A 27091-nucleotide genomic window follows, 5' to 3' on the forward strand; every position below is an offset into this window, starting at 1 on the left:
AATTCGTGCTAGTAAAAGCGTGCCAAAATTTAAAACTGCAAAAAATTCACAAAAATTTTTTCTGTGATTTTCTTCTGTGAAAATTTTTCTCTATCTAGGCGGGGGGGGGGGGGGGGTTCAGTTATTTCAATTAAAATATTACAAAAGGCATTTTCAAATCAATTATCTAAAGGGAGATATAGGAGAGCTCCTCTGCCCTCATAGAAAAAGAAAATCCCAGGATTTTAGTAATCTTTAAGGTTCGAGAGAAGATTCTTTGCGATATAACAATTTCTACTTTGTTTTTTTATTTGTTTTTCCTTTTTCAATTTACTGTTTTTTTTCTTTTTGCTATCAGTTTTCCTCTTGTTTTTGTTTACTATTATTGATGTTGCCTTATCTTTTTTTTTAAATTGGAAAAATGAACTGACATGTATGGTATCCAAGAGGTCACTTTTTTTTCTTCTTCTTTTTTTTGCAGAGCGAGTTTATGTCATATATAGTTTTGTTGCTTCTGTTAGTAAAAATATTTGAATTGAAGGAAAATGTTTGAAATGTATTGTTAGATTTTGAAACCCAGAGCTTCAATTCACCTGAATTTTTAAACCCAAATCAGGGCCTTCTCATGTTTCCGGTTTGTGTTCCCAGAGCAAGTTTTAGGTGTTTTATTTTTCAGCGGTTTCTTTTTTATGCAGTTAAAATAGGTGAAAACAAGGAAATTAGAAAATTTCTAATCATTAAAAAAAAGTCTCCCCAGGGAACATATCCCCCAATCTACGTATAGTAACTTTCTAAAACAGGGTGTTATCTTTTATTTATCACTAATGAGAGATTATCTCTTGTTAGATTTTATCTCAATAATCTACGGTGAAAAAATTCTTCCAAAGGTTGAAGAATACGACAGCAATTTGGAAAAAAGGAGAAAAAAAAACACATAAACAGATTAAAAGTAAATTATCCTGATCTAAGTATTGTTTATTTGTGATTAAACATGGTTACAACGATATATTATCATCATATTGTTAACTGTATTATACTGCAATTACATAACACTGCATAAACTAATTATGCTTAGCAAAACCCTAAAAATTTCCTCTGAAGGGGAATACTGGAGAGCCAAAAAATTCCTCAGCTTTTTAAAAACGAGAGTACTAAAAAGTAAACAAAGTGCAAGTAAATTATGGTATCTTCATTTAAAGTGTCAAATATTCTATATTGGCTTTACTGCTCATGTATTTATGAGAATTTTCTGAAATTTTTTTTGGTATATTAGGTATATCATCGAAACTAACCCAGAAAGGGAAGTGACAGCTTATTTATTCTTCTGAAAACTGGGATGGCCTATCTAAACTCCCTGAAACCACGTCATGTGGCATAGTGTTGCAATGAGCTGTCGTATACTCCTCACCGTCCAACCTCAAAAGGCTTTTAAATTTATTTAGAACAATCGCGAAAAGCAATGAGCAGTACTAAGTACTAACATTGTACTAATTATTAGAAATATTAAGACAGTCCTAATTAGTACTATAGCAAATAGTGATTAGTAAGTAATTATTCATAGTAATTAAGAAATAATTAATAGTAAGTGTTTAGTAAAAGTAAATCGTAACTGGCAATGAGTAAGACAGTACTGATTACTAGTACTGAAACTGGGATAATAGAAGCTCCTGTAATTATAATTACCAAGATATACAATACTTGAAGTAGTAAATCCCCAAGCATTAAGATCGCACCAGTTGACCATAAATCGTCGATAAAAAAAAAGCCTAAGTTATTTCAAAAATTTATTTTGTGCTATGGTCCATGGGCTTTTAATAACACATCTATTCTATTTATTTAGAAACTTGGATTGACTGTAAAACAAATTCTACAACTAATGGTTGTATTATTCTTTCAGAATGGTGATCTAAGCCATGACACCATGTAAACTTCGTCAATTAGAGGCACAATTGGTCAGAATAATGAAAAGGGAGCATATTCCCATGCGCAAAACAAAATATCTTATATCAATCTCTTCAAAAAAAAAAAAAATTTAAGGCTTTCTAATGAAAACAAAGAGTAAAGATTAAACTTAACACGAACAAAAATTATCGCTTTGCACTTCATACAGTATTTTGATATCTGCCATAATGGTTCAAATAAATTGTTGTATCATTTTCCTAAATCTACAGAATTCTGAAAAACAAGCAATTTACTGAAAACACAAAATCAACGCAACAAGGCACGACTAGAAGCAAAAAAAGACCTCAAATACCCTGAAGAAATTAAAATAATAACTTATAAGGCTCTCAATAATTTTCACCGGCCAATAAATTGGCAAATTCAAGTATACAATTTTAATTGTCTCAAAATCTCAACTAAAACCAGTTTTCAGTAGGACGTTGGTTTTTCGGGATTCCTGAAGTTTAGGGAAGTAGTCAGAGCCATTATTGGAGATATGTTTTGCATAAACTGGGAAGCAATAATTTTTATTCGTTTTCGTTTTATTCGTTTCATTTTCGGTCTTTATTTCCATCAAAAAACTTTACACAAAGATTATTGCTTCAAGGTGGTGAAACTAAAGAAGTCGCGTGAATTTGGGTCAAAAAAGGATATCTTTCAAACATAGTTTTTACTTCAAACCCATCTTAAACTTTCTCTAAAAGAATTTAATACTTTTTTTTTTAAACAATGAGTCGAAGGGATATATTATCGTCAGTGTCTTTGAGAAGCTGAATATAAAAATACCGATGTTAATGAAACAGTCTATTTACTGTGCCTAGAAGAACTGAGCATATTTCCCTTTTTTAATCAAACGGAGTTTGGGTGAAATTAGATCCTGCCTAAGAAGTTATATTTGAAGAAAATATATTGAGTCATTTGCTTCGTATAAAGTAAAAGAAATAGATCATAATTGTGACAACAGAATTTTTCAGTGCCTCTAGCTTCACCTAAAGCAACTTCATGTTGTATATACCATAATGAAGGCATATTGCTCAGATAAATACTATAGTTTTAGGGCACTTTTAATCTTTGAAACACAAATTGTTCCTGCAAAAGGAAAGAAAAACTTTTATTTTAAAGTGCTGTTAAATCTAGATGCACTAAGACAAAAAAAAAGATTCTGCACTACTACACCGGAAAGTTGAAACTTTTTAGAGGCTTATTTTTTTTTCATCATATGTCATGAATGCCATTAACTTTCATTTATCCTTATTTTTATTTATTGTTTTTATTCTCTAATTAATCTTTCAGGACAAAAAATCAAATCATTTCATTTTCATCCAAACTTAACAGGTTCATACATTACTTTAAATCTTGCTCGTTAAACTTCGCACAAAGATTAAGACTACTCATATTTCAGTCAATCAATAGCCACGGCATTACTTGTATACAATGAATCCCCTACCTATAAACCGGTATGCGATCGATCTTTGAAGAATTTTTCTTCGAAGAAGTGATCCGCTCAACAGTCGAAATTAAATTAAAATTAAACTAATCTAATTAAAGATTCATGAATTTCCTTCGAAAAAAATAACTTAAATTTACAATTTTTTTAACGGTAGTAACTCCTCTCGCTTTCCAATGGCTGTACTATATGACTATAGTAATCGCTTTTAAATGAAAAAGAAAGTCCAGAATTCTTTCCTCAATAGGTCAAAAAAATTGATGACTAACCTTGAACGACTATGCGAAGAGCTGTCACTGCTGGTCGAGTCTGTAGAATAAGATCCACGTCTCCGTGATCTACTGCTGCTGCTATATCGCAGTCGTGTTCTACTTTGTCTTCTAGATTTCAGGAATGGGGAGGGGCTTCGAGATCTCAGCGAATCAGAGTCACATGACGAATCACTATTGCAAGAATCGGAACTAGATGAACTACATGCACTGTAAATAGATACAACCATAAGATTAATTACAATTTACAAGTGTGTTGCCACCCACAAGTCCAGACAAGGGAAGAGGGGTTGATTATATAGGAAACGGAGGGGAGTGTAAAAAATATAGTGAATTGCTCGTCGAAGTTTTACAGTTTTTATCACACACTGATCTTGGCGGAGGGAGGGAGAAAGGATCAGAGTAATGCTTCTTGAAAATGCCCTAAAATGGAGTATTTTAGCGAAGCTATCTACTACAGCCCCTTCAGATCTGTAGAAGATATCCAAATAGAAGATATTTTCTTCAAAAGGGAAGAAAATATCAGGAGATAGAATATAAGAGAATATCAATATCAGCAAAGCATTCAAAACACTTATAGGTAGTAACATAGTAAAAACTCAATGGCCAAAGTCAAAACCCTAGTATTATCTATCTTATGACATCGAGTAAAATTTCTCTTATAAGGTATTTAAAAGCCTTGAATCCAAATTTGAGTACTCAACGCGCGTTCATTTTAGGCTAGTGGAATAAATCAGATACCTTTGGTATTTCTAAGGGGATGGGGTACGGGGTAATTCAACTTGCTTGTTCCTTATTTTGCTATATTTTAACGTTTGGCTTTCTTTTATTCGCTACAGTTTTATTCAAGGTTATAAAATACAGTTTTATTGCAAGGTAGCAATTTCATTCATACCTGGAACTGCTTTGTTTGCCATCATTTCACTTGTTATGAACCACTTATGTTAGCTTCTCACTATTCATTAGGGCTAGGAAATAGTCAGGATTTGAGGTTACTCCTAAACCGGGATTAATTTTTTTTTTTTTTTTTTTTTTTTTCAAATGAAAATAAGGAGCGAAATTAAAACTTGAATCGAACAGAAATTGCTCCGCATACGGAGTTTGCCCCCCTCCTTACTCCCCCACACTTTACGCAAGTTTTTTTTGCGCTTAAAAAAAAAACTTCTTATTCCAATTCAATGGCCATTTTGTTTCAGCAGTCGTTCTTAAGTCATTGGGACAAAAAGTCAAACGGTAGCGTAAGGAGCATGGAGCATGATACCTCAACAAAATAGGCACTAGAACTTTTAATTTCCATTTGAATAAGCCCTCTTTGATCTTTTAGGACCATTGGTTCAATACGATTATCCCTGGAAAACGAGAAAATTTATATTAAAAAATCACGCATCTGGGGTCTCTCTTCTGGAAATAACTTTTCAAAATTCCGTACTTTAGAACATAGGAGTTCAAGAACTCTACAGCAGGGTTCTAAGGTATATCGAATCTAATGGTGTGATTTTGCAAAGACTGCTTGACTTTGGTGGGGGGTTTCCCCCTTTTTGCAAATCAGACAAATTTTCTCAGGATCGTTGCTTTTGATGGGTAACATACTTAATTAATCGTATATTAGTAGTATCAGGATAAAAATCCAATTCTTTTTATGTGTTAATTGTTATTGAGGTTCCGTTTTTTAGAGTTTCAGGTACTAGTGAATCGAATCGTTATTTATAGGTCGTTATCACAAACTGTTTGATCAAAACTATTTAATATTCTGGTTACCGTAATCTCGAGTCGCTCCTTACTTACAGTTTGCGGTCACATAACTGCTTAATATGTAAAATCCGATAATTCAAATTTAACTTCAATAAAAAAAATTCCTGGTAGCAATTGTCTCCTACCTCCTTAGAAATTACCTGGTGGCGCTCAAAATGCTCACCTCTCCATCTTCTGTGCCAGAAAGCAATTGAATGCAGTCTATTATATGACAATGAAAACATTTTTCTGCAATATGAAGGGAGATATCACCCACAGCACCTATATTCGGGTTTAATCCAATGAAGTGAGATTAGAAGTTAATTTATATCCGGCATCCACTTCTATATTTACCTGAATGCTTAAAGAGTTAGAAAATTTTGTCGTAAAATCTAATTTTTTTAAGCATCATCCAGCCTGATTTTTTAAGCATCCAACCACACACACAATGACCCACCGGCCCCCCTCCATAATGGTTGATACTAAATTATACATCCCTTATCACACATTAAGTGAATCAATTTGGTTAAATTAAGCTTTAAAATAAGCGTATATGGTAACCGTTTATTTTGTATTAACTACTTAACTTCTTAGGAGCAAATGCGCCACCGTGCGGAAAATGCGCCACCGTGCCTCTGAAACTAGGAAATTCAATATTTAGTCCAGTCTTTCAACATTTTTAATTCATTGGCTTTCTCAGAATTTTCAATCGATAGCAATTTTGCCCTGTTTGGATCAAATTTGTAGTTCAGTGCCACAAAATGGCAGAATGCCCTTTTTGGCTCAAAAAAGAGCATTAGATCTTTTAATTTTAGTTTGAATGGGGCGTCTCTCGATTTTCTAGAGCCATTGGTTTGACAAGATAACCCCTGAAAAAATAACACGCTTCCGCGATCTTTCTTCTCGATAAAAACCCAACAAAATTCCGCTTTTTAGTAGATGGGAGCATTAAACCTCTGCACCAGGGTTCTCTCGTGTGCAAGACTCGATGGTGCAATTTTCAATAAGATTACTTACCCTTTTCGGGGTGTTTCTCCCCTTTCCAAAAATACGCTACATTTGCTCAGGCTTTTAGCTTTCTATGCGTAACTTTAAACTTGATGATCTTTATATAATTGGAATCATCACAAAAAGATCCTTGCTTACAGTTTGTTACCACGAACTGTTTCAAATAGGAAAGTGAGGTTTATCACCATTTAAAACTTGGCTAAAAAAAAAGCTTGAAAATTTCTGGTGGGACTGACAAAAGCACTGATGGGACTTCAAAGAGCCCCAAAAAGTTTAATTTACGTTCTAATAAGCCACCTACAATCAATTTCCCCATGGGGGTATCTTAGATCTTTTTTCAATTACTGAGTGAATTTTCTTAGGTTCGTAGCTTTTGATCCTTCAATTCCATATTTGATAAATTTGCATATTTTGAATATATATATATATATATATATATATATATATATATATATATATATATATATATATATATATATATATATATATATATATATATTTCCGTTGGCAGGGAGCAGCGCTCGTATACGAAAAGGAAAAACAGCAGCATTCGATGCTGCTTTGAATTAATTTTTCGGAAAATCTTTGTAATTAAGCAGGGAGGTGGGAGGGTTGTGTGGCTCTGAGGCACGGTTCTCCAGCCAAATATTGACCATATAATTGACCAATAGTAATTGGCCATATTAAAAGTTACATATTTTGAATTGCCGAAAATTGAAAATTTCGCTTACGATGGATTTGTCCAAAATTTCAAAACTTAACTACATACATCTTAAAAAATCAGTGTCATTAGCTAAGTATGACCATTAAACAGCTGTGGCCACTTATAATAGCCACTTAACACCTGGAAGCACCACCAATCCAGAGTAATCACAGAGATGACCCGACAAACTTTGAAGGACTAATTGCCCTGGAATGGGAAACTTTTTAAGAATTCAAAAAGATCAATTTTATCTCATTTTTGGAACGTCTCCAAACGGATTGGGTATCAACCAGGACAATTTACTTACTTTTGGTCATTTGATGGGTTCAGTAATAACTGAGTGCCAAAATATCTCTAATACAGCTCTTAAGAGTGAAACATAGTCTGATTAAAAGAATTGATGCTTGTTTTTTTGCGGGGAGGGGGGGGGGTGCCCAATTTGCCCCTTTGCAAAACCCGGACGGATGATTCTTTATGTCTGTAAATATCCCGTGTTTAAAGGTTGGAGAGGTGTTGTCTTTGACTGTTCGTTAAACCAGAAAAATATTTCCACATATAAATTTTTTTATTAACTGATCATAATTATAAATAAGAGAATTTTTTTTATCATAAAGTGTCTGGTCTTAGGCACCGTCCTATTCTATCGAATTTTGCAATTTCAATTGCTACAGAAAAGTGAGCTCTGTTCCACCAAGTGAAAAAGTTATGGACATATCCTCTGTCAACCATTGTCACTTCATATATGGTTTGCACACGTCGACGAGCAGAAAATAAATATCTGATTACAGAATATAGATTTTAAATTCAACATGATTCTCTCTCTCTCCTACCTCCCTTGCCTCCTAACTTCCCATTTCTACTTCAATGTTATGGATCTGGAGGAGAGAGCATTATGCAATTTTTTTTTCTTTTTTTTTTTTTTTTTTTAGCATCCAGACCAATAACTGGAGTATTCCTTCCCCAGGTAAGGGGGAATATTAAACCTGTAAAAATGGAAAGTACTATGCTGAAACATGACCTGGTTTAAAAATTGGGTCGGTCCCTCTTTAACAAATATGAAAAATTAAAACCTCGAACAAATTCTGCTCAGTGAATCTAAAAAATAACGAATTAGCGTACTGATACAGGAGATATACGGTTTCATACCTTTCATTTCGTTTCCCTTTGTGGTGTTTAATCTTTTTGTAAAAGTCAGACTCCTCGGACTCCGTTCTATTCCTAGATCGGAGTTTCAAATGCTCCATAGTTTCTTCCAAATTAGTGTCAGTTGTATCCTTTATTTCGCCTTCTTCAACATCCTCTAAAGATGGCGATGCGTGTCGACTATTGCTTGAACAGATATCCTTCTCATACTCTTTCCTTGTCAGGTAATCAGAAAGGGTTAATTTTCTCTTTTGTTTCTTTGGTGACTGGGAACTGGAATCAGTTTCTTCATCTAAACTGGGGTGTTGCGGGAGAAATCTCAACTCGATTGGCTAAAATAATATGTCAATTTATTAATGTGACGATGATTAATATTGATTGATGGTTAAAATTGATGATATATATTAATATTGATTAATATGACTAATATTGATGACATATGATTGATGTTAATTTTTTCTTTTGTTTCTTTGGTGATTGGGAACTGGAATCGGTTTCTTCATCTAAACTGGGGTGTTGCAGGAGAAATATCAACTCGATTAGCTAAAATAATATGTCAATTTAATACGTCAAATTTTGTCAATTTATTAATGTGACGATGATTAATATTGATTGATGGTTAATATTGATGATATATATTAATATTGATTAATATGACTAATATTGATGACATATGATTGATGTTAATTTTTTCTTTTGTTTCTTTGGTGATTGGGAACTGGAATCGGTTTCTTCATCTAAACTGGGGTGTTGCAGGAGAAATATCAACTCGATTAGCTGAAATAATATGTCAATTTAATACGTCAAATTTTGTCAATTTATTAATGTGACGATGATTAATATTGATTGATGGTTAATATTGATGATATATATTAATATTGATTAATATGACTAATATTGATGACATATGATTGATGTTAATTTTTTCTTTTGTTTCTTTGGTGATTGGGAACTGGAATCGGTTTCTTCATCTAAACTGGGGTGTTGCAGGAGAAATCTCAACTCGATTAGCTGAAATAATATGTCAATTTAATACGTCAAATTTTGTCAATTTATTAATGTGATGATGATTAATATTGATAATATTGATTAATATGATTAATACTGATGACATATGATTAATATGTTAATTCATTAATACTATTGAAACGAAACGAAAGAAATACACTCCCATTTCATAGCAAGTTCACTGCGCGAATAGTATATCCGAGATAAGAGACTTTAGGGCTTTTAGGGTCTTTATGGCCTTCCTTCAATAAAATTCTATTCATCCTTAACCAACAATGAAATTTGTGCTAGGGATAGAGAGATAGATAAGTGTATTTCAAAAGCCCTGGAGCCATATACACAAGAATGTATCGCCAGAAAAACAAATCACAAAGCACACAAAAAAACAGAATCCAAAAATAAAAACCTAAACTAAACAAAATAACCTAAACGCTAACTTTCACTTCTTTATCTATATATATACACCAGTTTATCTATATATTCATCTATAGTATTTATCTATATCTATATAGCATTTATCTATATATAAAAACCGATTCAAGTTTGTTGTTGGGTTACAACATTGAAGAATGTCAGGAAGCTGAAAATTAATCCCCTGTAAATGTTTTCTCCTGTTATCAGAAAGGACCGAGTACTCCCGTAGAAAATGGTCCAGATCTCCACCCTCCCCCTTACAAAGGGGGCAAGCATACCTCGTTTCGGAAATCGCACTCGTTCTATTACATACCTTTTTTCTGATTTGAATTGGAAGGCAATTTGCCTTTAATCGAATCCATCGACATAAAACCTTGCCCGGAAAATTAAATTTAAAATTAGTTTCTTCTCCAAAACCAGATTTTGCCACGTTTCGGATATGAAACGAAACAGTGAGTACAAAGACGAATGCTCCAACAAAGTGCATGAGCATACTCCTACTCCACACTATATATTCACTCTTTACTCGTCACTGTTTGCTCAGTTACCCAAAGGAGGCTCAGGAGGTTAAAACTAATATCAGACGATTCCTATGAAATAATATTAGCAATCTGTCTAAACTTTTCGAAGCCCTTGTGTTTCAGAACCATACTTAAAATTGGTCATTAATTTGGTTTTAGCATCCGAAACTTATTTATTTTCCTATCTTGCTCTTTTCCAAGCATCTTTCAACAACAAAAAACAAAATAAAAAACTGTTTAAGTTATTTAGCTAAGCTACCTTTCTTACTAATTAATTTAAAAAAAAAAACTTTCAGAAAAAAGTTTTTCAAAGAAAAGCAAAGAGCAATATTAGACTTAAGATCAGCAGAAATGAAGTCCTATAATAATTTAAACTCAAAACACACCAAAAATTAATATCAAATAATAAATGAAACACAAAAGGAACAGAAATTAAAATATATAATTATATCAAAAATAAAGATAACAGATACTGATATATATATATATATATATATATATATATATATATATATATATATATATATATATATATCAATAAATAAGACTTGAAGCCAGTAAGAATTAAATTGAATATTCCCTTCAAACTTAAAACAAGTAAAGTTACTACAAACATGAGTTTCGTTACTGCCCCTACCCCCTACCCCTAACCGTCAAAGCTCTAAAGTCTATTATTTCGAAGAGTGTGCTTTAATTTTTCAAAACACCGACGAAAAACGAAAAATAAATAACAATGGTAATCAAGCTGACCGGAAAGTACTAATAAAAATAAATTGAATATTTTATACATAATGATATTAATTCCTGAAAATAAAACCAATCCAACATTTATTTCATTGCAATTAATTTTCAATGTTATAAATTTACAAAGATGTTTATAATGTATCTCGTTTCACGCATTGTACTCGAGGCCAAAAGCAAAGAATCAAGAGATTGGTACCAGCGCTACGCAGACCATTGATCAGCCTGCGAAAATGATTTTTTTTTTATGTTATATTGTTTTCAGTGAAGTCCGAATGGGGCAATATTCTTAAAAGCTTTAATGATAAGGGGTGAGGGGCAGTGACAAAATTCCTGTTTGTAGTAATTTTGGTTGTTTTAGGTTTGACTTGAAAATGAATTTTTCTCATTTTTAAGATTTATTTATTCGTCTATATCAGTATATGTTATCTTTCTGTTTGATATGATTCTTTATTTTAATTACTATTCGTTTTGGGTTTAATTTATTCGTTGATGGTAATTAAAGGTGCGTTTTGAGTTTGAATTACTATAGGACTTTATTGTTGCTGGTCTCGTTTAAATAGCTTTTCACTTTTCTTTGAAAATTCTTTTTCGATAAGTTTTTGTTTTGATTAATTTCCGTTGGTTTTTGCTCTCCAAAGTTTTATTATTGGTTAATATAACGGAGTGTAAATATAATGGTTAATATAGTGGAGACAAATTTATTAGATCTTTTGAATGTCTTAAACAATATGTTTTTTTTTTAATATTTATCAGTATTGATGAGAGTGCAGCAAAAAAGGGCAAGGAGAGGAGGCTGACTACCCTCTGATTACCCTTATTTATTTGATTGATTACCTTTTATTGATTATATTTACTTTACCTTATATGCCCTTTTGACAAACAGGTTGCACATAGTGTTTTATGATTTTGTTCATCACCGTCTCAAAATTTCCTTTAACTTTCATATTAATACCCAAAGCCTTTTTGGAGACCAAGGATCAAATATCCCCCTTTTCCAAATTAAAAACTTTATATGTAAACGAAAGAGCAACTTGCACAATTTACAGCCCTCATCTTGGGGGCCTTGAGGGGGGGGGGGGTATCAGTCCTATAGTTATATTGATTTAACCTTAAGACTATATTATACAAAAGGGCTATCTCAAAATTTTTATCCTAAGTCTTGGGGGGAGGGGCTTGGGAGGGAGGGTAGATACCCTTCAATCCCTTTTTACTGTTAAAAAGGGATCTAGTACTTTCGATTCAAAATCAAATGAGCCCCTCCAAAGTTTATGTAACCACCCCTTCCATGCGAAGTAGCTCTGGTAAAAAAAAGAAATAATAAATAAAACACATAACACATTGAAGCCTTATGGCTCTACTATAGGCAATGCCAGAGCAATGTCTCTGATAATACTACCTAGTTGAATGAAGTGAAACTTCAATTAAATTGGTCAATCTTCTCTCTACCAAAAACCAACAACTCGTTCCCATTTACTTCCTATTTTAGCAACTTTGTCGTCGCAACCTGCTATCGAAATCTTCAAAAAAATATTGTCAACATTTCGTCAACTTTTCTGCCAAACAAACACAATTTGTCTGGATAACCCAATTTCATGAGCTTTATTTGTCACAGTAATCGAACCATCTATTGCTCAAGAGCAATTTTAAGCTAACAAGCTTTAAGCATTTTTCGCACACCGCACCTGATAATAAAAACAGAAAAAGAAGATAAGCTATGAAACAGAAATACCTTAAGTTTCTTTTCTTCGTCGGATTCTTCTTTGTCAGTTTCTCCTACTTTATCTTCATCAGACGGCTCGCCAAGGATGCGATCTAAATTGACTTTGACACAACTGCCATCTTCACCCATTATTTCAATCTCAAATTCAACAGCGCTCTCATCCATTATATTCTCAACATTATGATTCTCATCACTGATTAACTCTTCTTTTACAGTAGCCACTTCGTGAGAGCCATGAACAGAGACTTCAATCTTTACATCTTCCATAGGGAAGCTATCTGGAATCTCTGGAAGGGTTTCTATGTTCAAACCGTGGGGATCAGCTTCGTCCTTAATATTGCCAAATATCGTAAATCCTAGGTCATTTTGGTAAGTGCTGTCTATCTCCCCATATGAATGAGAAGAGCTCCATGACAATAAACGGACACGATCTCCATCACTTGAACAACTTTTAAACTCGTCAGTACTCTCAATCTCTTTCACTACTGAGCCATTGCACAGTTGGAAATTATCCCCTTCGCAACATAATATCTCATCAGGTTCCTCTTTTTCGATTTTAATATCGGAGTTACTATCTCGGACATAAACAGCTTCAAAAGCTGATGGATGTACGGGATTTTCCCCAGGCTTATCATCTTCTGACAAAGACAAATTCCGCTTCGTTTTCACTTGAGGCTTAATTATTTCTTTCACTTTCTTTGTCTCTGGTTCAATTCTTTTGGCCGGCCTTCCTCTCTTTTTCTGCTTGTCCTCTCGTCCTTGTTCTATTGCATCGTGCTTTCTTTTCATCTTTGCAGGACTTGTAGACTGAATCCTGTCTTTCTTTTTTCTCCCCCTTTGTCTCTCTTTACGAGGGGTATAATCCTCATCTTTATCTATGTATTTGTTTTCTCGCGATTTTCTTGGTGATACAGCCTTAGACGTTGTGACATAAGAGGGCAAACGGTCAAATGCATCACTTTCATCAACTCCTTCAATATCAACTAATTCGTCTTCTGAATCATTCTTAATTTGGAGGATTTTCTCGCAGTAGCTCACCTGTTGATATTTTGGGGGCATGGACAGGGTTTTAGAACGTTTTTCATTAATCTGTTTACCATTTTGTCCTTTGAGTTTGTTCTCATTTTCATTATTCTTCTCACAATTTACTTTTGAAGGTATTTCATTTCGTTGTGGAGACTTCTCATTCAACAGTGTTGACACCGTCTTTTTCTTTGGACTCACAGCTTTGGCCATGGAAGTGGTGTAAGGCGTCTTAGCGACAGCTGGAATAGCACAACGTTCAGGCGATCGACTGTGTATCTCCCCTCCATCAGCCCCTAGGACAATTTCCTCTTGCAGTTGAATACCTAGAATAAGTTTTCATTTATTGTTTAGAAAAAAAAAAAAAAAAAAAAAAAATGAAGATCTAATGGCGTGTTGCATCAAAAAAGGGAACAAACTATCACAAAACTGGACAGAGCTTCGAAAACTTTAATTACCGTATATAATTTGAACAAAATAAATAGTAAAAAAACAAAAAAAACCCTGAGACAAGAGTTAATCGACTTTTAAGTTGTTATATCTTAGTTGACAGGATTTTTTTTTTTAACTGATTATTGAATAAAATAAAATAGAAATTGAAAAAGGGTAATGGATAAAGGCAACATTATCAAATTTCAGATTTTATAGCACACTTTCCTGGTCTTCTCGCAAATTTAGCTTTTTCGTTTCTAGAAGGTAATTTGGTTTTTCTTTTTCATGAACAGGAAAAATTATACCGCTCTTTTTCATGGGTTGTTAAGCATCGACTTTATTATAGAAAACTCGTCATAAAACAAATATAATTTTTTCTAGCGAACACGTTCAGAGACTAAACTAACTAGAATTAACAATGGAAATGAGTACGTAATTTTTTTATGACAATTTAATTTTTTTTACGATTTTTTTAATGAAAATTTAAAGGCAGTAAAAATTTGAAAAATAAGGCAGATAACTCACAAAGACTCCTAGTAATACGCCTCCGAATACAAGAAAACTACTTTGAAGGTCTTGGAAAATTTTTTTAACATAAAATAGAAAAAATTACTAACCCCAATTAAAGACAACAATTTCTTAGTCTGAGTCAGTGCAAATATTAAAAAAGGCGTTTGAATTCAGCAGTAAGAGATTACAAAAACCAAACATACCCTCCGAGTCCATTAAAAAAGGCGTTTGAGTTCAGCAGTAAGAGATTGCAAAAACAAAACATACCCTCCGAGTCCATAAAAAAAGGCGTTTGAATTTAGAAGTAAGAGATTCCAAAAACAAAACATACCCTCCGAGTCCATAAAAAAAGGCGTTTGAGTTCAGCAGTAAGAGATTACAAAAACAAAACATACCCTCCGAGTCCATTAAAAAGGCGTTTGAATTTAGAAGCAAGAGATTGCAAAACCAAAACATACCCTCCGAGTACATAAAAAAATGCGTTTGAATTAAGCAGTAAGAGATTACAAAAACAAAACATACCCTCCGATTCCATTAAAAAAGGCGTTTGAATTAAGAAGCAAGAGATTGCAAAAACAAAACATACCCTCCGAGTCCATAAAAAAAGGCGTTTGAATTCAGCAGTAAGAGATTACAAAAACCAAACATACCCTCCGAGTCCATTAAAAAAGGCGTTTGAGTTCAGCAGTAAGAGATTACAAAAACAAAACATACCCTCTGAGTCCATTAAAAAAGGCGTTTGAATTTAGAAGCAAGAGATTGCAAAAACAAAACATACCCTCCGAGTCCATAAAAAAAGGCGTTTGAATTCAGCAGTAAGAGATTACAAAAACCAAACATACCCTCCGAGTCCATTAAAAAGGCGTTTGAATTTAGAAGCAAGAGATTGCAAAACCAAAACATACCCTCCGAGTCCATAAAAAAAGACGTTTGAATTCAGCAGTAAGAGATTGCAAAAACAAAACATACCCTCTGAGTCCATTAAAAAGGCGTTTGAATTTAGAAGCAAGAGATTGCAAAACCAAAACATACCCTCCGAGTCCATAAAAAAAGTCGTGTGAATTCAGCAGTAAGAGATTAAAAAAACCAAACATACCCTCCGAGTCCATTAAAAAAGTCGTTTGAATTAAGAAGCAAGAGATTTCAAAAACAAAACATACCCTCCGAGTCCATAAAAAAGGCGTTTGAATTCAGCAGTAAGAGATTACAAAAACAAAACATACCCTAGGAGTCCATTAAAAAAGGCGTTTGAATTTAGAAGCATGAGATTGCAAAAACAAAACATACCCTCCGATTCCATAAAAAAAGGCGTTTGAATTCAGCAGTAAGAGATTGCAAAAACAAAACATACCCTTCAAGTCCATTAAAAAAGGCGTTTGAATTCAGCAGTAAAAGACTACAAAAACAAAACATACCCCCCCCCCCCCCCGAGTCCATAAAAAAAGGCGTTTGAATTCAGCAGTAAGAGATTACAAAAACAAAACATACCCTTCGAGTCCATTAAAAAAGGCGTTTGAATTTAGAAGCAAGAGATTGCAAAAACAAAACATACCCTCCGAATCCATAAAAAAAGGCGTTTGAATTCAGCAGTAAGAGATTACAAAAACAAAACATACCATACGAGTCCATTAAAAAAGGCGTTTGAATTTAGAAGCAGGAGATTGCAAAAACAAAACATACCCTCCGAGTCCATAAAAAAAGGCGTTTGAATTCAGCAGTAAGAGATTGCAAAAACAAAACATACCCTCCGAGTCCATTAGCTCCATCATTTCGTGAAATGGTTCATCTGGCTGACCAGAGCAGTAATCATGATCCACACCAATAAAAGGCTGTAAAAAGAAACTATTCCACACACAGGCTAGCAATTAGAAACACCGCAAGATAAGAATAGGGAACGAAAAGAACAAGAACAACATATAGATAACGAATGACAATTAAGAGATTTTTAAATCCTCTCCCTGAAATGATGAAATGAATTAAGGCGACTAAATTTAATTTCAAAAGTAATATCAACAGCTTTTGCCTTTCAAGTAAATGTCTTTCACTTCACTTGTTTTTGTACTTCACTAAATAAGAGAAAAATAAGAAAAGAGAGGGAAGGGAGAAGAAATATGCCAAAGTGGCCATGTAAGTGCTGAAAAGAAGGGATCAATTTCCAGTAGGAAACAAAAAAAGAAGAACCATCAATCGAATATTTCACAGGTATCAATGCATGTATCTGTTACCGTGAATGTCCAAAATATAGTTAATGTCGACATTCACCGCTGAATTCCCAAAATTCCTTTTTCTTTGCTTAGATTCAATTAGCTTTGCTTAGATTCAATCAGTTTTTTTCAGTCTTATGCAAGCTATGATGGTAAAAGTTAAAATTAGGTTAGGTTTGTTTAGAATAGATTAAATTTGGTTATAAATATCAGAAATGGGTTAAAAACCAAAGCTAACCTAACCTGTCATCATCAAACCTTGCATGAAACTGAAAAAGTTGACTGGTAACGCTCACTAAATCCAAGGATAAAAAAGGTATTTCGGACATTCACCGCTGAAAGTCGACATTCACCAATTTCGAACATTCACGGTAACATATTGATATATCATACAAGGCACCCTTAGTGTCGAAAAAAGGAAATAATTTGAACGATCCTAATATAAAAAGGAGAAAATCTAAATACAAAAGATAATAAAAAGCAAAACACCCATGATCGTTAGAATAGATATTTCAACAAAGGATGGTATAATTTTACATTGTTTTTCTTAAAATGCCAGTATTAAATTTATTTATTGACCACCGCTCTTTCAAATAGCGTTGGGCGATATTGAATATCAATATCGATATATCGCACCAAATATCGATATCGAACATTGAAACATAAATATCGACATAGAAAACGATATTTTTTTTTGTATCTACCAGTGAATATCCAGTAGAAAACATCCAACAGAGAAAATTGTTTCGTAAATTGTCGAGAAGAAGAATAATGTATTCAATCCATTGACTCGTCTATGCTGATACACGGCATGCAAAGTGTATCCAGAAGTTTACATAGCTTGTTCGCAAACTATGCTTAGTGAGGACTCTCAAATGCTGCTGAGAACCTCCGAAAGGCCTGGGTAGATAAAATACCTTCTAAGCTTATAGGCCTCACACTCATCACGATTGCCAAACACTTCAATTCGCGTTTCAAGAAATTATATATTACCCTTGATTATCTTCTCCAAGTTGAGAGTAAAATAAAAAGAGACATGGATTCGGCCTTACTCGAATCTGTGTCAACAGATCCAAGTACCACGTCAGACCTTGAGATTCAGTCATAACAGAGTTAAGCCAGTTTGTGGGAATTACATGACAAAGTTTAAGTAGTCAATGCAAGGCAAGCTTTGTCAGCAGCTGCATATGTCACAGCTTTGCTAATTTTGAGTAGGTAGTCTTTAGTTCCAAGAAAAACTGATCCACTCAAGTCATGAAATTCTTGTAATATGGGTCTCAGAAATACCCATATAAATTTGTAATAAAAAAAAATGTTCATGTCCGCCGCCAATGCCCTTTCTGAGAGTCGATTCCAAGCCTGATCAGTTAATAACATAGTTCGTGGCAACAAACTGTAAGTAAGGAGCAGCTTTGCCAAATAAAAATCAAAACTCTAAAGCACGGAATTTTGATAAAAATAGGTACATCAAGTGAATTGGCTTTTATGCCGACTCTAGAAATATCTTATCTATCAAGTCTCATGTATCCATCACAGGCCATGAGTCTGAGAAAATTTGTATAACGTTTGAGAAAGGGCGAAAACGCCCCTAAAAAATTCAAAGGATCTTAATAAAAATCGCACCGTCAGACTCGACATATCAGTGAACCTTACTGTAAAGGTTTCTGAAATTTTGTAGTTTTTTCCCAGAAGAAAGATCACGTATTCGTATCGAACCAACGGTCATATAAGTTTATTTTATGAGTTTAGTTTTAAAATTTTATTGACGAGTTTTTTTTGTCAGGGTGATCGTATCGAGCCAATGGTCATATAAGTTTATTTTATGAGTTTAGTTTTAAAATTTTATTGACGAGTTTTTTTTGTCAGGGTGATCGTATCGAACCAATGGTCATATAAGTTTATTTTATGAGTTTAGTTTTAAAATTTTATTTACGAGTTTTTTTTTGTCAGGGTGATCTATCGAACCAATGGTCATATAAGTTTATTTTATGAGTTTAGTTTTAAAATTTTATGGACGAGTTTTTTTTTGTCAGGCTGATCGTATCGAGCCAATGGTCATATAAGTTTATTTTATGAGTTTAGTTTTAAAATTTTATTGACGAGTTTTTTTTGTCAGGGTGATCGTATCGAGCCAATGGTCATATAAGTTTATTTTATGAGTTTAGTTTTAAAATTTTATTGACGAGTTTTTTTTTGTCAGGGTGATCGTATCGAACCAATGGTCATATAAGTTTATTTTATGAGTTTAGTTTTAAAATTTTATTGACGAGTTTTTTTTGTCAGGGTGATCGTATCGAACCAATGGTCATATAAGTTTACTTTATGAGTTTAGTTTTAAAATTTTATTGACGAGTTTTTTTTGTCAGGGTGATCGTATCGAGCCAATGGTCATATAAGTTTATTTTATGAGTTTAGTTATAAAATTTTATTGACGAGTTTTTTTTGTCAGGGTGATCGTATCGAACCAATGGTCATATAAGTTTATTTTATGAGTTTAGTTTTAAAATTTTATTGACGAGTTTTTTTTTGTCAGGGTGATCGTATCGAACCAATGGTCATATAATTTTATTTTATGAGTTTAGTTTTAAAATTTTATTGACGAGTTTTTTTTTGTCAGGGTGATCGTGTCGAGCCAATGGTCATATAAGTTTATTTTATGAGTTTAGTTTTAAAATTTTATTGACGAGTTTTTTTTGTCAGGGTGATCGTATCGAACCAATGGTCATATAAGTTTATTTTATGAGTTTAGTTTTAAAATTTTATTGACGAGTTTTTTTTGTCAGGGTGATCGTATCGAACCAATGGTCATATAAGTTTACTTTATGAGTTTAGTTTTTAAATTTTATTGACGAGTTTTTTTTTTGTCAGGGTGATCGTATCGAACCAATGGTCATATAAGATCGGAAGAGGGCTTTTTTGAACAGAAATTACACTTCTAGCTCCCCATTTTGTGACCGAAACGATTGGGGTGAAATAGATCCCCCTTCCACACCTCTTTTTTCCCAAAGTCATCGGATCAAAATTTTGAGACACCCATATTGATCAGCACAGTTGAAAAGTCAAGTAATCATGCCTTTGGGGATGACATGGCCCTGCAATTCCTGGGGGGAAATCTTGTAAGTTATGAAATATGTCTAGTGTCTACATTTAGTATCTATTTTTGGGAAGTAAACAGACATTTTTTGAGAGGGTTAATTTTCTGCAGTGGGGATTTTCCAGAGGAGATTTTTCCATGGGGAGGGAAGTTTCTGGGATAAACTTTCAAAGGGAAACCCTACAGGGGGGAATTTATTCTTATACTAATTTCGTTTTTACTTTCTTTCTCTTTCTCAATTTAATTTTACATGTGGAAATGTACCGAGGAAATCGCCCAGAAAATTTTTTCAAAGGAGTTGAAATTGCCTGGGGGATTTTTCCATAAGGGGGGGGGGTCACGAAAGAGATTCTTTATGGGAGAATTTTACGCGGGAGAAACGTTCCATATCGACATTGGGAGGGGAGAATTTACAGAAAACATTTTCCACGGATGAAAAAATTCCGGCATAATTTGAAAAACAATTAGAGACTAAAAGAAAAACAAGTCTCTTTTTCAAACGAAAGTTGGCTCAAAAGAATTTTCCAGGCGGAATTGCCCGGAAGACTTTTTTGGGGGGAATTTTCAGCAGGGATGGAATTGTCTGTGGGAAGGGGGTGTTACTCGGGAGGAACTTTCCAAGGATATCTTCGGAGGGATTTTCCATGGAGAGAAAAGGTGGATTTTTCGGCATTATTTGAAAAATAATTAAATAAAAAAAATAGTTTTTTTTTTTATTAAAAGTAAGAAACAATATCCAAAGTTCAAACAAACCGAAATTATCTCGTGTATGAGGAGTGGGTCCTTTCCTCTCCTCAATACCTCGTTTTTTACGCTAATTGCAACTTTTTTTTTATCAATTATTTAAGAACAACTGCTGAAACAAAAGAGCCATTTAATTAGAGTAAGGAGATTTTTAACATACATAAAAAAAATTTGGTGTTAAAAGCGAGGTATTGAGGAGGGGTTATCCCACTCATACGCGGAACAATTTCTGTTATTTTGAGTTTTAATTTTGCTCCGTACTTTCAGTGGAAATTTTTTTTTTTTTTTATCGCTAAAAGGCAGAACCAACTCTCAGGAGAAAATTTTGACATGCGGCTGATTTTGAATATCCAAAAATAGCCAGCAGCTTTTTTTCTTTATCCCGAGCCCGAGCAATTCCAAATTAGAGTTTTTGTAATATTCATTCATATAACGGATTTTTTTTGTATTTTATTCAAAATTTGAAAAAGACTGCGCAAAATACTTCTTAATTACTTACAGTTTTTGTTATTGAATTTTGGCAAAACCTAAAGTTAATCTGAGCAAAAAAAAACTGATCAGAAATATCGAAATCGATATATCGAAAGCAAAAATATCGATATATCGTTTAATACAAATTATCGCCCAACACTACTTTCAAAATAGTCTTTTAGCTCAGATGAGAGAAGTGCTTTTTAGGTCAGTTACTCACACTGACCAGAAACGCAATGGATCTTGTTAGCTGATGGTTTTAATTTCTATTATTTGCCTCCATTAGGGGAGGTTTTTCAACTCACCAATTGTCACGTATTTTCTTGGCCATTCCCTTCTTCCCTAGTTATCAATCCCGTCGTTGTCCGACACGCCAAGCCCTGCTTGGTTCAGAATAAAATTTATTCCGTACGTATAATTTGTCCGTAATTTGTTTTACCTTATCACAGTTTTATATTATTGTTAATTGAAGTAATTTCTCTATATATAAAATTTAAAACGGCACCTACAAAGGTCTTAAAATTCTTTAAAAATAGTTCTCATTCAAATTCAACGGCCTTTATGTTTGAGCAGTCTTTCTTAAAGAATTGCGACACAATTCAAAATTTAGCGTAAAGAGTGAAGGCTGAGGAAGGGACAGTCCCGCTAATATACGGAATAATTTATATTACTTTTAATTTTTTATGTTGCTCCTTTTTTTATTTGAAAAATAAAAATTCTTTTTTTTTCTGACCGTTTTTCAAATCATGTCAGTATTTTTTTTTATTTACTTTTAAGGAAAGAAAATTTAATTCCAAATAATTTCCGAATTTCCGACTCATAAATTTACTAAATCTGGTTTACTTTTGTTAAATGTCAGCAATTAAATTGCGCTTTTAAATGGTTTTACATTTTTAAACAACAACAACAAACCTTTGATGGATTCTGACGTTTCTGCGAAGACTTCACTACTTTAATGGATTTAGGTTTGCTCATCTCATTTGAATCACTTGATTGACCCTTGAAGACAGACTGAAATCCATCATCCAGTACAACATTTGACTTCTAAGAAAAAGACTTTGTTACTATGATCAATCAGCTTCAAAAACAACACAATTGGTAAATGAGATAAAAATGAAACCAATTTTGGGAATCTTCAATGGAAGAAAGTTGGCGAGCCGAAAATACAGGAAGTGAAACAACATGGTGAGATGTGAGTTGGATCAAGGATCATGGTGAGATGGATCATGCTAGAGAGGAGCAAGACCAGAATTGAGCCGCCTCCCCCACAAAACAAAATACAGAGTCAAAAAGATTTTTCTTTTTTATTCTCTTTTGGGATGGTGTAAAGGGGGAGGCTTTAAATATATTGGGATGAAGGAGAAGCGTGTGTGGCTGTGTTGGCCTCAGGCGGCTTGTTGCTGTGGTGAGTTAGTAGTAGTAGTAGTTCTCGTCTTTTTGAAAAAAATAATAGATGTATCTAATTTCTACGAATGTCTGAAAAACAACAGCGTCTATTTAGTAAATAATTTCTTAGACCACACTACTTTTCTATTTAGGCTATAGAATTTAAGAGAAAAAAAAAATGGGTATAATTCAACTAAAACAGCGGCAACTTTTCTTGACCTTTTCATTTGGTTTTGGTCACTTAAGATAGAGAAAATCATTCGTTTTAATGAAAGCAAAGGATGATGAGGTTTAATATATATATATATATATAAATTTAATATATATATATATATATATATATATATATATATATATATATATATATTATATATGTATATATGTATATATGTATATATGTATATATATATATATATATATATATATATATATATATATATATATATATATATATATATATATATATATATATTTAATGCATTAAAGCATTTATATATATATATATATATATATATATATATATATATATATATATATATATATATATATATATATATATATATATATATATATATATATATATATATATATATATATATCCTCCTGGGACCTGATGTCCAACCGGTTGTATCTTCGTTTACGATTTTTTATCATCCAACCTACTACAAATCGGGACTTAGAGATTGCCTCCTTTTCTACAAGAGGCGTTTGCTGCCATCTGTGATTTTTTTCAGTCCAGCAACAGTAATGGAGGCCGAACCAGGAGCAAGTGAAATAAAGAAAATCAACTTACGAAAAAGATCAAAAGGTAAGAAATTAGATAAAAAATATAAAGAGATAGGCTAGACAATAGAAAAAAATCAGGCGATATACCCTAAGACCGAAGTATTGACAGGTTTGATTTTTAACGCATTTACTATTATTGCTACCATCTGACAGAAGGACTTTCAGTCTTGTACAATGGGTTTTACATTCGTTCTTACCTTAGAAGTCCAAAGGGTTGGAAGATTTAATTTTATTTTTTGAATTTTAATTAATTTTTCTGTTATTTTTAATTTTTATAATATGAAATTTTAAACATAGTTTTTATGTTATTTTTTTTTGCTGCTCGGTATAGGCAAATATAACAATGAAAAAAAGTTATTTCTTGGGCTTGGTGCTGTGGTCAGTTATTAGTAGCAGTCAGTTATCACAGAATCACTGGTATCCCGTTTTAGTTCAATAATATTTAAGTGATTTGTGTTTATGGCGTGTATTTATTGCGGAGATCTGTTTTTTGTTTATATATGTATGAATATGTTGATGTTGTATGTTTGAATTGGCTTTTGCTTTGTTTGATTTAGTTCTTATTTTGTCCTTGATCTATTTATAATTTTGCGTTCTTATTTGATTTTTATTGGTTTTGTCGATATTTATCTCGTGCTATCGTTTTCTTTTCTTTAGCTTTTTTTCATATTTTGCTCAGTCAGTTCTATGGTTTTTCATTTAATAAATAAATAAATAATATATTAATTAATTATATCTCTATATATTCTAATTATCTATCTCTATATTCTCTACATCTTTTTTTTCTCAACATTCTATTCGTATTATTAACTTTTTTTATTCAGTTTTCCGCCATTTCGGGTTTTATTTTCACCACTTTTTCGGTTTAATCCCAACATTTTGTTCTTCAGTGACGCCATTTAAATGGAGTTGTTGTATGTCTAAAGTTTCATACTGTGAGGTCTAAAGCGCTAACAGTTTTTTTTCTTTTGCAGTATCCTTGGAAAAAGCCTTGTCTTTGCTTGAAAACAGCGATATCCGCGACTTGTAAGATAGCGTAGACTAAAACGACCCTGAGTGGTGTTTACCTGGCAACACATGTGCAACAGATGCAGACCAAGTGTCTTCTGATAGTGAAGAAGAGTCTCAAGGATTTCTAGATCGGGCTAATCTCAATGATTTCTCAGTCCTATTCGACGAAGAAAATGACGACATTCCACGAGCTCAGCATATTCCAGCATTCAAAACTGATTCCGTATCAACAAGTCGATCGGGAATAAATTCCCGCCCCAACAAAATGTGGACTAGTTCAGGTACCTTGAACAAGCATCATTCATGCTTTCCCTTGTACTTATATTCAAGTCAACGGGAAAGCTGGAAGCCACATGAATACTTTTTGAAGTACTTCCCTGACTCATTTTTTGAAACAATGGCTTTCACAATGAATTGTCATTACCAGAAGGCCACAAACAAATTTTTGCTCACTAGTGCCTCCAAACTGAAAGTATTCTTTGGCATTTTGATCGTCATGAGTAACCTGAAGTTTCCTCGTCTTCAAATGTTTTGGAGCAAGAAATTTCGAGTCCCTATCATCTGCGAGAAAATGCCTCGAGATCGGTTTTTCAAGCTTAGACAGAATGTGAAGTTCCTTTTGCATGACGAGGTTGACGAGGATACCAAAAAAATAATAATCGTCTTTGGAAAGTGCGGCCCTTGCTGAATTTTGTGCAATATGAGTGTCTAAAGCTTGAGTGAGAACAATTCGTTTGTATTAACGAGCAAATGATTCGCTTTGCTGGGCGATGCAGCCTGAAGCAGTACGTACCAAATAAGCCAAATCCTGTTGGCTTGACGAGTTTTGTTTTAGCAGGCTCATCAGGTCTGGTGTATGATTTCGTAATCTATCAAGGAAAAACAACCTTTGTGCCAGAACTACAAGCTAATGGTCTAAGTAGTGCTGCTGTGCTACACCAATGTCAAGATCTAATTGAAGGTTCATATCTCTTCTTTGATAAGTAATTCACTAGCATATGTTTGCTTAATAAATCATCAGAAAAGCGCATAAATACAACCGGCACACTCATGAAAAATCGACTTGAAGGTCTACCAGCGAAGACCGACCGTGGACTAAAGAGAGCTGGACGTAGGACGTCCTTTACGTTTACGCGAGACGATCGAGTTGTAGCTGTTTCCCAGTGGCACGACAACAAGCCCATTTTTCTAGCTTCAAGCTGCTATGGCAAAGAACCTGAGCTACCTGTGTCAAGATACAACAAGTCTGAAAGAAAATATTTAGATATCCCCAGTCCTCTTGTGGTAAGATAGTACAACTAGAACATGGGCAGAGTCGATATCTGTGACCGCATGGTGAGTTAGTACAGATTCAGCAGCAGGACAAAGAAGTGGCCAGTTTGAGTTCTTCACCATTTCATTGATTTGGCTCTTTCGAATGCCTGGCTACTCTACAGGCAGGATTCAATCAAAGGAAACAAACCCAACAATCAGTTGATTGACTTCAGATTTCAGGTAGCTGAATATTTAGTTGAAGATCTCCGGCGATCAACCGAGGTTGACTTTGGCGAATGTGAAGACGATAATGATGAAGATAAACTGGAGCAGTCGGCTAAACGAAGAAAAAGATGCTCTTTGCCATCCAGACCAGAAAGGAAATTGAATGCAAAGCATCTTCCTCGCTTTGACGCGACGCTGAAGAATTCGGCTCGATGCCGAATGCTTGGATGCGAACTGCTAAAGAAAGTGTTCTGTAAATCAGGTCAATCTCTGCTTTCATGTTGGCAAGCAAGTTCGAGAATGTTTTTAAGATCAACATAAATAATAAAGGATATTTTTGTGTGTTATGTACGCTGATCGTGTGATTTCTCATCGCATTTTGTAACTTGTATTTGTAAAATTATATGAAGTTGAGTCCCAATGTCCAACATGTTGTACATCCCCCCCAGGCCCCCAGGACGTAAAAAAAAAATAAGACTTTCATTACATCGTGTTGTGCTATTTTTTTATCGGTACATTCCAAATTCCATATTCGCCCCTACTCAGGAACATACCCAGGACTCAGGAGGTTATATATATATATATATTTAATGCATTAAAGCTATATATATATATATATATATATATATATATATATATATATATATATATATATATATATATATATATATATATATATATATATATATATGTATAAAGTAACATCTTCAAATACACGGAATTCTTCCCCAGTTACCCAAAACATTAAGCATTTAATGCTATGAAACTCATCAAATGCAGGTAATATTGCGACTAATGACTATGTGAAGGAGAGGTAGACGTGGTCTCGGTATGAAGTTTTATGAGTGTGATTAGTTAATATAAACCGTAAGTCTTTAAAATCGAGCATAAAAAGATTTGCATTTTTCGCCTAAACATTTCGAAAGGGCTAAAAAGAGTGAAGCAGAAATAAACCAAAGAAGAAAAATTATAACTAATGTTTTCAAGAGCACGAATTTCTTCCCCAGTTACCAAGAAAATCTGATAAATTTTCATACTAAAAATAAAAGCCTGGGACAGTCAAAACATTTGTTAACTAGTAAAGTACAATTTCCTGTGTCACGACTATTTTTTCCTTTTCCAAAAATTTCTTTTTTCCGGCGTAGCAGAAAAGTTTTGTTTTTAATTAAATAGATTTTACGATAAGTGTTTTTATGCTTTTAATTTTCTTGGACATTGACTAAAAATGTATTGTAATGCGGTATCATTAATACGCTATAATTTCCACTACATAAAATTAATTTCATTGGGCTGAGTTACGACAATTGTGTTACCATTATCTTT

At 33.4% G+C, this 27091-nt stretch overlaps 1 protein-coding gene across 2 annotated transcripts in view; it reads right to left on the reverse strand.

The window, feature by feature from the left end:
- Positions 1-27091, reverse strand: part of LOC148949065 (uncharacterized) — a 79340-nt gene that overhangs the window by 12542 nt on the left and 39707 nt on the right. For both annotated transcript variants that reach the window (XM_089093129.1, XM_089093128.1), the window contains exons 6-10: positions 22019-22150; positions 16338-16422; positions 12638-13977; positions 8225-8553; positions 3637-3846 (exon numbers count right to left, since the gene is read on the reverse strand). In XM_089093129.1, the coding sequence (XP_088949255.1) occupies positions 3637-3846; positions 8225-8553; positions 12638-13977; positions 16338-16422; positions 22019-22150 (2096 nt within the window). The remainder of the gene's footprint in view (positions 1-3636; positions 3847-8224; positions 8554-12637; positions 13978-16337; positions 16423-22018; positions 22151-27091) is intronic.

Source organism: Artemia sp. Qi Xiang Cuo, chromosome 8 (genome assembly GCF_049724085.1).
Source record: "Artemia sp. Qi Xiang Cuo chromosome 8, ASM4972408v1, whole genome shotgun sequence".
Classification (NCBI taxonomy): domain Eukaryota; kingdom Metazoa; phylum Arthropoda; class Branchiopoda; order Anostraca; family Artemiidae; genus Artemia; species Artemia sp. Qi Xiang Cuo.